The sequence below is a fragment of the Desmodus rotundus genome, chromosome 11, assembly GCF_022682495.2.
Source record: "Desmodus rotundus isolate HL8 chromosome 11, HLdesRot8A.1, whole genome shotgun sequence".
NCBI lineage: Eukaryota > Metazoa > Chordata > Mammalia > Chiroptera > Phyllostomidae > Desmodus > Desmodus rotundus.
Genome location: NC_071397.1, coordinates 3,778,526 through 3,790,807, shown reverse-complemented (window position 1 = coordinate 3,790,807; position 12,282 = coordinate 3,778,526). Strand labels below are relative to the sequence as shown.

Below are 12,282 nucleotides of genomic sequence, written 5' to 3'. Positions count from 1 at the left end.
CTGTTCCGCTGGGCTGTAAGTGCCAGGCTGGCAGGAATCACATGTGGCGGACGTAGCAAAGTGTCTGCTCAAGGCCCTGGCACATCCGGAGTGGGCGTTTACAGTGCAGTTCTGGTACAGACCTCACAAGTTAAGGGAGCCGTTCCCCACAAGGCCGCATCAATTCAGACACAGCCAAAAGCTCCAAGTTTCACAAGCCACCTGCACTTCTGACCAACTGGCTGCAAATTTGGGGATTCCACTATTATTTCAGATGCAGTGATTTGCTAGAATGACTCACAGAACGGGAGCTCATCATGAGTCACCTCATTAGCATAAATTTAAGTGTGGCCCAGGGTTCCACAATGAATAACAAAAGGTTCTCTTGTCACTTGGAAATACTAAGAGTTTAGAGGCTCTATCCAGGACACGAGAAAAAAAGACCAATTCTTTATTATACAGCAGTACTTAATATTTGTGGATCATCAAATGAGTAAGCTGAGCAAAAAAATAAACCAGCATTTTAATAAACATGTAGTACTCATAGTCAACTCTCTGGAAAACTTGAAAGAGAAAGGACAGGTTACAAGCCTCTACATGTTTGAGTCATAGATTTCTCGACACCTGCATTCCTGAAATTCCAAAGGTAATGTTGCCAGTGGTTGTGGATAGCGAGAAAGGCATTTCACAGGCCCGTGCGCAGGATACTGGTGCGGCAAGATTTTTCCAGGTGGAAATTGAAGACTGCCTTCGGGTTCCCAGTGTCCCTTTCTGTCCCTTTTGCCATGGAAGAAGTCTAGCGGTGTCTGCAGCAAGGCCAATGTGCAAGAGTTTCTGTTTCAGGCAGCTCAGTCTCAGTCCCTGTGCGGGTAGCGCAGCGCTGTTCCCAGGCTCTTGCCTGAGCCTGTGCTTACACAGCAGCCAGACCCACACGGTCACTACAGAGAATGTGCAAGCAGAGCGAGTGCACGTTCCTGAGGGGGGGGGGCTTCCTTGTTGTGGTGGGGTATATTATCTCAGGATTGGGATGGACCAGGTGCTTTTTCAAAATAACCAAGCAACTTACCGAGCTTCCGTGGGCTTTTGATGGGTCCACCCCGACAGCCAACTGATCCCTTTCCCAGGTTAGACTGACAGGCCTCTGTGGGGAAGGCCGGGGTGTCAGTCCTCGGTGGGGCAATGCTGGGGTCCCCAGGAGTGTGTGAAGCTGTAACTTCTGGTGAAGCACACAGGCTCCTGCTCCCCAGCCCATTAGACTCCGGAATGTCCGGTTCCCTTTGCCTGCTTCCTTGTTCATAACTAGCTGCTCATCCACACTGACGGTGATGGAGTTAAAGCCGTGTTGTTGATATGCCCTGAATTTATAAGTCATTTTGTTGTGGCATATCATTGACTTTTAAAGTGGGCTGCTGTTTGAAATGAAGTGAGGTTTGGTGTTGTACACACATGATGAAGGAACATCGGAGGAAAATCTGACTTACTTTGTGCCATACTTTAAAGCTTTGAATTTGAGGGATTTGATTTGAATTAATTTGTTAGAGTAAATAAGCGAGAGATACCACCAACTACAAAATACAGCTAGTTTACAGATAGCGCCTGATCTGTTATGATGATAAGTGGTTCTTAGTAGTAGGTTGTTTGAAGGCAGTAGGTCCTGCTTGCTATGTAACATAGCTTCTACTATGTCAGGCTTAGGAAGTGAGGCCAAAGAAGATAGAAGAGATACTAGTGTTAGCCTTGCTCCCTGTTTGGACCAGCTCACATGCAAGAATTGTCTTGACCAGGGAAGGAAAGCATTTATTTGACAGGAGACAATTTCATGAGAACTGCATCCCGTTTCCTGCCCTGCCCCCCACCCCACCCCAGGCTTCTCTCATTCTGCTGATAGATGTGGAAATGTTGCCTTAAATTTGGCCATAGCCAGAGAATAAAAATAAATTGTGGAATATCAGAAGTGCCTGGAGAGCTGGATCCTGCATCCATTGTAATGAATTGATGGACTGGGACCCTTTCTGAGAGGTGAAGGCACAAGCTGTGAGATGACCTACACCATTCAAGACTACAGAGTTTAGAAGGGCAGTTCTGTGAAGAAAATCAAGAATCAATAAAGAATAGATGTTAAATTTTCCAAACATTCTGTGAATCTTTAACATAGAGTATTTCACTGCCCTAAAAATCCTCTGTGCTCTGCCCATTCATTTCTCTTTCCCTCCCTCCCCAACCCCTCAATCCCTGGCCTCCACTGATCTTTTTCTGTCTCTATAGTTTGCCTTTTCCAAAGTGTCATATATGTGAAATTATACCATATGTAGTCTTTTAGGCTGGCTTATTCCACTTTGTAATATTCATTTAGGCTTCCTCCATGTCTTTCCATGGCTTGATAGCTCGTATCTTTTTAGCACGATATAATTCCATCGTTTGGGTGTGCCAGCACACTGGGTTCTGTAGCTGACCTCGCCTGTGTCTCTCACTGTCACCAGCACCCCGAGTGATGTAGAGTGTAGAACCGGCGCTCTGGTCAGTGTGAGACAGGCCTAGGGGTAGGGATTGGGGGCCCTGGGCTGTGGGGTGGGTTTTGCCTTTCCACTTGGTCACAGTTTTCTCATCTGTAAAGGAGGGGCGTTCAGCTAGGTATTCTATTATCCAGAGCTTCTGCTGCTTTTTGATTCTAAGGTGATCTTTGGTTTGGTGTGTGTTTTGCTGTTATCTTGTTTTAAAAATTGTAACTACTAGCAACTACCTTATGTTTCAAAAATAAAGTTCTCTTGGAGAACTTCTGATTTAAGTACCTAGGTGGAGAAAATTAGAAAATGTAAGGTTTTAGAAATTATTCTGTATTTTTTTTTTAATTTTAATTTCAGTATCTTTATTTGAACTCTTACTACGAGACTTAAAAAAATTAAAGTACTAGTTTCCGAAGAGATTAACAAATTTTGATGAGTAAGAATCACAATTTGTGCCTGGCTGGTGTGGCTCAGTGGATTGAGTGCCAGTCTGCAAACCAAGGGGTTGCTGGTTTGATTCCCAGTCAGGGAATGTGCCTGGGTTGTGGGCCAGGTCTCCAGTAGGGGGCACATGAGAAGCAACCACACATTAATGTTTCTCTCCTACTCTTTCTCCCTTTTTTCCCCTCTTGCTAAAAATAAATAAAACTTTTTTAAAAATCACGATTTCTTTCTGTTCTGCCTTGGGACTGTGAACCTCAGGATGATTAGGGGGTAGCACAACTATCTGCTCTGTCACTGTGGTTCCGTTTCACAGTGAACAGCTGGAATGTGAAACAAGCTAAGCCTAGCAAGGAGCCATATATCCCTGACATTTTAGAGGTAACCGAAAACTTCTGGTTTTATGGCTTTGCTCTGGGTGGTAGTACAGCCCAGCTAATACCATTTCGAGAAAGGCTGTCTGGTTGTGAAGCTGCAGAATGTGACACTGACAAGCCACCGAGACCTAAACGTGGGTCTAGGCTGAGAATGTGCCCCAACTGAATCCCTGCTCACCTCTTGAGATTGTCTGGACTAGTAGTGCCGTTGTCGATCAGAATTAACCCGCAACTAGCACTTGACTTGTAACTACACTTGTATATTGATAAGGTTCTTTTAAAACTGTTCTGTTGATGTTCTTAATCCATTATAATTAATGAAAAGTTAATACAGCCCCATCAGTCAGATGCTGTCTTTTCATACTGCTTGGCATTTATTCCACAGGAAATCACCTTTTCAGACATTCTTGAACACTGTTTATACGCGGTTGTCTTATGATAGGAGACATGTGCCTTCCTTTTCCTGGTTGGTGAATGCTAACCTGCTGGTCACGTCGATGATGAGTGGGTCCTGGCTCCATTTATTTACACTTGATCTTTTCCTGATATTCTATAGGACTAGGAATTGGGATCTCTCTATCTGGGATAGTTTAAGGAGTGCTTTCCAAAGCAAAACTTTAAAATGTACTTTTGGCCAAACACTAAAGAGTCATAGCTAGAAAAGCATCTGAATTTTTTGGTTTCGATATTGGACATAGAATCTCAATTTCTAAGAAACCAGTGTAAAATTATAATGTAAGAAAATTAAACCTGCTTTTCTCATGAAAATTTAATAACGTAAAACCACCTTCTTATCCAGCTGTGTCCCCTCCAAGCAAAAGGAAAACTCAAAATCTGAATTACTGACTTGGCACAGGGGTGAGGGTGGGGGGTATGGAATAACATACCTATTGGTATTAACTGAGTTGTTGCTGTTTTCCTGCTCCGTTTTATTAAGATACAGGTGTAGAAGGGAAGCTCTTTAGGAGTAATTTCCTAGATACTTTTTAATGATTATCTACAGGTTACTTAATATTGCCAAATAAAAATAAGCTTCCCAAAGGACTTTTTTTTTAACGTTTTTATACACTATCCACTTTTTCTTAGGCCTTTGAACTAGCCACAGGTGACTATCTGTTTGAGCCTCATTCGGGGGAAGAATACACTCGAGATGAAGGTGAGTCCCCGTAACTGAGGGCGTTCGTGTGTGGTAGTTGCTTCCCACATGTAGCTAATAACATCAGTGGTTAGTACCGAGGGACCTAGTCCTCTTAGTGTGCTAAGTATATATAAGTCCCAGAAAACCTAGAAATATAGGACGCTTTATATTAGGTAATAGATATACTAGATATTTTATAAAGGACCTAATAATAGGATAAGAGGAGGCCACGATTGGTTAAACCAAAATTTTCATTCTTCTAAAACATCTAGTTATCAGTGGTGATTCACAATTTACTGTTTGAATCTACCTGTTTATGAACTTGTTGCTCAGTTATACCTCCAACTTTATTTAGAAATCAATAATTTTAATATACAGAGACTACTATTGAATGCAGAGACTATATCTTAATTTGTCCATATAAATTCTGCAACATTTAGCACTCTTTTGTCCCCTTTATGAAAATGCAAGCCATATTTTTTTTCTTTGTAAATGCTACTAACATTTAGAATTCCATTTTGAAACAAAATGTTATAGCCCTTGCTGGTGTGGCTCAGTGGACTGAGCGCCAGATGAGTTGCGGGACAGGTCCCTAGTTGGGGGCACGCAAGAAGCAACCAACCGATCGGTATTTCTCTCCCTTTCTCCCTCCCTTCCCCTCTCTCTGAAAATAAATGAATAAATAAATAAAGTCTTTTTAAACGGCCATTATTTCCATTTTGTGGTAGCCGGTGGAAGAGTCCGAGCAGTCAGTCGCTCTGTCTGGGAGGCTGCCAGAGCCTCCAGCCGATTGTGTGATTTCTGTTTTTCCTATCATGGTGGCATCCCAGTAACTGGAAGAGATAATAATGTGAATGAAAAAGCTATTAAATATTTTATCTTCTTTTATATAATTCAGGCAGCTTTTGTTTTCAGGATTGATGGGATTACTTTGAGAGAACACTAGCAATGTACCCTCCCATCGTGGAAAATGAGTCCTTTGCTTTTTGTGCTTTCCTTGGTGCTTTGGGAAATCGAGTTTTTATGCTCTGTTGCACAGGTGGCAAACACGAGGCCTGTGGGCCGAATCCGGCCCTCCGCCTTGTTTTATCCTGCCCGGCACCTTGTTTCTACCCAGCGGCAGCCACGCTCTCGCTTAACTATTAAGGAGTAGTTACATCTATACAGTTGTATCAGCCCTTTGAAGGCAACGGAGAGGCTGATGTGACCCCTGGTGAAAATGAGTTTGACACCCTGCTCTGTAGAACAAGAATGCTTTCTATTCTCACACTGAGGTCCTCTGAGATACTGATGGGCTGCATTGGTAGGGCCCACTGATATTCCCAGCTAGTGCTTCTCAGAAAATGCTGTGCTGATTCCCACAGCCAAATGCCTGTTACAGTGGGTACGGTTTGGACATGTTTTCTATACATGAGCTCTGTGTAAGAAAATATTGTAATTATGACCTCTGTATACATTTTACTTTCCCTGTTCTCTACTTGCTTTTTCCTGGATTTTATAAGTTTGGGGCTATAGATTTATATTGTTGTAGAAATGCCCTACTATATCTGTTTGGAAGGAAAATTAATTTTTTTCTCTTTACTTCCCTAGACTATAAATAGTGTGTGTGGTCCAGAACACATGTAGTGGCTGGAATTATTTTGTGTAGGACCTTATGCTACCAAACCTGAACATTGGAATGTATGAGAAAAGTCTCAAGTGAGGTACAAGGGGGAACCATCCACCCTAGATACTTAGATCCTAATTTTTCCTTCCTGTACCAGTCAATACTAAGAGTCTTTAGATGAAACCTCAAACTACTATAATTTGGTCCATAAGAGGAGGAAAAAAAAAAAAGCCAGCCCTCGTTCCCCCTGGCTAGTACATGCCATTCATTGCAGATCGCAGTGTCACTGGGGCCTGCGTGACATCTGCTGTGTTGTCGCTGACGTTTCACAGCCCTGGCTCTTGGGAGAATACCGGATAATCATTTTGCCTATCAAATATATCAATCCAGGGATTAATTGATAAGCCAGTTAATCCAGTAATTAATTGGCAGGTTGTTGGAATTAAGTGTAAATAACAATTTCAGGGGGAAAATAATCCCTTGGTATAGGAAAAATAGAAGAACGAAGGTTTTACTAGGAAGTTTACAGTAAGATAGACCACAGTCTCAAAATGAATTTATACAAAGATACTTACTTGTAAGTTCTGTCTAAAATTGGCAGAAATTTCTTGGCAGCCAAGTACTTGTTACCAAGCCACAAATTCAATTAAAACTGCCCACAGGTTATAGGAAATTCATATAGTAAAGCCCTTTTAAAAAGACACCAGTAAGTTATTTACATGAGAAACAGATATGACCCCAAACCTTCACAAATTCCCAGCTGTGTAGTTGTCTAGCATATTATTCCCCGAGAAGATACATTATTGGAACTTTGTAAGTGGGGTGTTTTTTTTGACAGTGATGAATCTATAACTACAGGATTAAATTCATTATAAAGCTCTTGTGGCTAGGAGCCAGCACTTTTAAACCCTCTTCATATCCTTGTTTTCGTCACCTGCCTGTAAGTGTGGCTGCTGGCTGGCGGCAGGCCCGCTTCTCGATGCAGACTGCCCGTGTCCCTGTTGGTGCTCACAGTCCGTGTTTATGCCGTGACAGTTACCAGGCACCACGTGCCTGGGACATTTCAGTGGCCTACAAATAGTCAGGTAGCTGTACTTTAAAATGTTAGTGCTTGGTTTACTTAAAAAGTGTGATTTATTTTTAAAAACATGCACGCACACCAAGACTGTACTAGACTAAGATGTGGGTTTTCATTTGCATTCGAGCTCTCCTTAGCCCTGTAGCTTTAAGGAGGCCATTTATTCTCTCTGAAGTTCCATTTTCTCATCTTTAAAATGGTGTATAAATCTTTTGCCTGTTGTACAGGGTGATTGTGGAAATTCATATAATCATATGTTAGTGCTTTAATCATCGTGAACATTTTATAAATAACAGTTCTAGAATGTCTAAAAGCACAGTGGTACATTTTTTTACCTTTCCTAAAAATCCCACCTGAACTTAGGTATATAGACAAAATAGAAATAAAAGTGTAGATAAGCCTCTAAACTCCAGAAGGTACATGCCAGCAACGGTCAGGTGACCAGCCACCTGAAATAATTCTTGGCCTTCCCAGTCTCCCTTGAGTCGCCTTAGTTTTATCTGTAGTTACTTTTAAACAGCTAGTCCTTGAAAAGCTGTTCATAGAAAAACCTCTTGTACAGCCTGTTCTCGACCCTGTTCTTCATACCCTTCTATTTTAGACCACGTTGCGCAAAATATAGAGCTGATAGGCAGAATTCCAAGGTGCGTTGCCCTCGGTGGGAAATACAGCACTTCCTCAGTCACAGAAGAAGTGTGTTAGCATGAGTTTTCAGCTAGGCCCCGGGGACACAGCGGCAGGAAGCGGAGCACGCACACCAAGATGTTTTCACTTACTGCTCATGCCACTGGAGTGGGCACCTGCTCTTTTTATGGTTTCTGGAGTCTCCGTTAGATGGATAAAGTCGTCGTCTTCCCACTGAGGACAGAAAGCAAGCCTGAAGTGCTTTACAGAGACGTGTGCATGCTGCACTTTCTGCCAGTGTCTAGAACTGCATTTGTTACTCCTCTTATGTATGTCTTGTCCCCCCTCTTGAAATGTTTAAAACACAGATCACATTGCATTGATCATAGAACTTCTGGGGAAGGTGCCTCGCAAGCTCATTGTGGCAGGAAAATATTCCAAGGAGTTTTTCACCAAAAAAGGTAAAATAAATGTGTGTGTGTGTTCCCAGACATTAAAGGGCAAAAGTGTTTAAAAACTAAGAGGTAAGTACAGCTGGGTATATGTTCCCGGCACCTACAGAAGGATGGTCTACTCAGCAGAGAGATGAAGTAGTGTGGTCAAGAGCAGAAGCTGGAGCCAGACCACGGGGTTCATCTCCCAGCTGCTCCACTAGTTATGTGGCCATTGACACAACCTCAGCTCTCTGATTTCTCAGTGGGGACCTGGTAGGGTTTATGTCATATTAAATTAGTTACTCTGTGGATAGTACCTGCACGTAGGTGGTTGATGACTCCTACACAGCACTTCCGGAAAAGGGCACGTTTTTGCTAGCCTTTGGCCTAACCCTGCCTCCGTCAGAGGGCAAGCACGGGTTTTGGTTTAAGCTTAAGGTCAGGACCGCATCTCTCTCACCCTGTAGCCCACCGACACCTCCCACAGCCACTTCAGCGTCAGTCGTGTGGATTAATTTTGTACTTTGTGGTTTCCTAAGTTTGTTATCACTTAGTGAAGGAAACAAAGATAACTTTTCAAATTTTTGACTCGATAATATATGTTGGCATATTTAAATATGTATTTCTTTTGCATTTCAAATAAAGTTTAAAAGCTGAAATGTGGAAAACCTGACTCAGAAGGGACTAGAAAACTGGCCTTCTTTTTCCCTTTTTGCTATGGTTCCCTTTTCCTCACAACTTGTACACAATTGCTGAGAAAAACCATTTTTCTCAGCACTGACAACAAGCATACTCAGAAATATTTCTTAATGTTCCTCGTTTGGGAGTGAAGTGCTTCATGAGAGTTCCTGCTTGTGTGCAAAGTCAGAGTAACGGCATGCCCGTTCCAAGCAGGGAATTAAACAGGCACTCACTGCCCCCAGAAGAGGTGTGGAATAAGCATTGTGTAAGAAGAAATCTTAAAGCCGCATTTACATTAATAAGCCACTGATAATTGCCTTAATCTTTTTTAAAAAATGTTACATCAAAGAAGCGAAAAATAGATTGATGTTCTAGAATATTCATTTCAGTAAATACCTAGTTCCTGATAGCCTTACCCAGTTTGACCAGGGCCAAGATGAAGTGAATGGTGAAGTGGACAAATTTTCTTAAACTTTTAGGCCCTCGTGAAAAATGGAGGCGCTTACTTCCAGGGAATGCAATAGGAAGAGAGGTGCTTTGTAAATGGAGGGTTAGATTCTGGTGGCAAAATTTGGTTCTTTATGGAGTACCTGGATTTCCAGAGTCTTGTCACTTGTCAGTGTTGGTCAGTTCCTTTTGTGCTGTTTTTAACCGTAGGTGACCTGAAACACATCACGAAGCTGAAACCCTGGGGCCTTTTTGAGGTTCTAGTGGAGAAGTATGAGTGGTCTCAGGAAGAGGCCGCTGGCTTCACGGATTTCTTACTGCCCATGTTGGAGCTGATCCCCGAGAAGAGAGCCACTGCCGCTGACTGTCTCCGCCACCCTTGGCTCAACTCCTAAGCCCCAGCCCAGCACTGCAGCAGAGATCACGGGCGGACCCTCCAGCCCACTGCCCCGCCCCTCCGAGCATTTCCCCCTCCCTGTTCAGGGTGAAGCTCTTCCTTCAAGGGTTTCTAGGGGGGTTTTTGTTTCTGTTTTTTAATCTGACATGTTCATTTGGGTTTGCTTACTTGACCCTGTGGAGATCCCCCCACAGCCATTGGGCATCCTAGGTGAATTTGGCCTTGATTGGGCTTTGCCAAAGACTAATGGACTAAAATATGGAACAGCCTCTCACCCTGTACCCTTGTCTTTCCATTAGGACATCCTTTAAATTATAAGCAGCCTTTTTAAAAAGAGCTATGAAGATGTATGAGCTCACCCTTTTCCTCACTGACTCTGAGAGTCTGATTTTCTAGTGCGCACCCTGCTGTGGGCACGCGGGGTGAGGAGGGGAGGGGCTGCTTCTCTGTACGGCAGAGACATTAAACCACGCTGTGTCTGGGCTGCATCATCTTCCTGGGTTGTTTCTGTTCTCTGCCTTCATGTTTTGTCCTGCGACTTCCAGCTACTTTTTTAAATGAGCTGTCTAAACACCAGATTTGGGTACCATTCTGTCACTGTTTGAAATACTGTCGTGTTCTCTTCATTCTTTAATAACTCTGAGAGCCTCGAAACTTGTGTCTGATTTTTGATGGAAACCAAAACAAGAACCATTGACGAGTAATTTCTTCACAACCTCAGATGTTCTGCAAACAGTCCTTTCCTATGTGTCTCCTGTAACCTAACAGCAGTCATTTTGATCGGCTGTTTGGGTGGTGTTGGTTTTGTTTTTGTTTTAATCCCTGGCTGGCACTTGACTCAGTCCACTTGTGTTTCTTGCCCCATAATGGAGGAATGCAGGCTGACTCTAGAAAGGAGATCTGGACCTCAGGTTTCCCATCTAAGAAGAAAATGTCTAGAGTTCTTCTTTTTTTTTTTCAGGCGGTCCCCAGACACTTATTTACAGCTTCCACTTTGTCTTGTCCAAACTGTAGCGCTAAAGCGGTCTCCCTCTGTGACTTTGCTGTTTTGATTTTCGCAGAGGCCTCAGGTCCTAGGTGAAATCCCAGGCTAAAAGAACCGAGGGAGGGGTGGGATGGCACTTCTCATTTTTCATTATTTTGAGGGGGGGTGTTTGTTTTTAGGTTTTTTGTTGATTGGTTTAACATTAGCCATTCTCTGCTGCTATTTCCTTGTATAATGTAAGTTTTTAACTGCAATTTTGAGATGATTGAGATGTACTTGAGGCTTTTTCTTTTTTTTTTTTTAATAAGAAAAGGCTTTATGAATCTTAGGATGAGTCTCTTAGACTTGCCCTAGACTACGTATTCCTTGGGTCAGATTGAAAAGCAAAAGGAGCATGACGGGTCACAGCCGCTCATTCAGCTCGGACCAGGTGGGCCTTGGGGGTACCAGCATTCCCCAGAAGCGGCTACAGGACTCTGGTTCACAGAAGGCCAAGGAGCTGCACCTTGAAGCTCTACTAGCAAAGCTACCAATGAGACTTGGGTAGCCAACTTTCTATACCGGAATTAGAATGTAGAGTCTGTCGTTCATCCACCAATGGTGGCAAAGGAAAAAGTGGTACAATTATGCAATCCATTTAACTCAAACACATTACCCTGAGTAACTGGCTGGCCATTCATCGGATCCTTGATTGGGTAGTCCTGAAATCAGACATGTTCCTATAGAAAGAATTTTAAGTGAGGCTGTCTATGCACCTATCAAGAATAAAGAGAATAAAAAGATTGCATCAAACAACGGCAGGGAAAATTCTCCAGCAATTCTACTCCACTTTGGGTTTTCAGTGATGTGTAAATATACTCAGTACACACACACACACGCATCTAAAGCAATAGCAGACCAGAACTGAATTCTACACTGTAAAATCACAATTGTGGAATTATAGGAATTCTGGGAATGATATTAAGGGGAAATAACCAGAACACAAATAGAAGGCCCCATTTTAACAATTGACATGAAAAGAGCTTTTAGTAGGAGAACCTATAACTTCATTTTGGAACCATTTCTCATGAAATAAGGGCTTTCCCCACCATTTAAGGAGCCAGATGAGTTAGAAGGCATAGAGAGAGGCAGCTGTAGAATTTGATCTTCCAAGCACCCCGTGTACCTTTATTGAACTTAATCATAATACTGTCGAATTGCCATGGTCTCACTGAAGGATTTCTATTTGCTGTCAGTTCAAAATAAAATCCTGAATACATTTTTATTCTTTCTACTGGATGCATTGTCTGTTTTCTTTGTAAATGCAATACAATAAACAATTTAATAACCTACATGTTATCAGAAGCTGTGTGTTCACTCACTGCCCAGCTTGGTTTGGCCCACGCTTCAGATTAGAAGGGATTGGTTCGGTGTGGTTTTTTATGTTAAATACGCAGCAAAACTGTACAGCCTGAACACGCGCTATCTTGAAGGCTGTGTAGTGTTTCTCGTGTCTTAAATTGGGGTTGGGGTGGACTAACAGTACATTTTGGGAAATTCTGAGAGCATTCTTATTCCCTACATCTGGCAGCATTTGTCCCAGAATATTTTG

At 42.6% G+C, this 12,282-nt stretch overlaps 1 protein-coding gene across 1 annotated transcript in view; it reads left to right on the top strand.

Annotated features, from left to right (window-relative positions):
• The window catches only part of SRPK1 (SRSF protein kinase 1), a 74,332-nt gene extending 62,368 nt beyond the window's left edge, over window positions 1–11,964 (top strand). Inside the window, 3 exon segments of the mRNA XM_053913749.1 lie at window positions 4,388–4,457; window positions 8,116–8,208; window positions 9,520–11,964. Coding sequence (XP_053769724.1) covers window positions 4,388–4,457; window positions 8,116–8,208; window positions 9,520–9,704 — 348 coding nt within the window. The 3' untranslated portion in view covers window positions 9,705–11,964.
• Window positions 11,965–12,282: the final 318 nt, after the last annotated feature.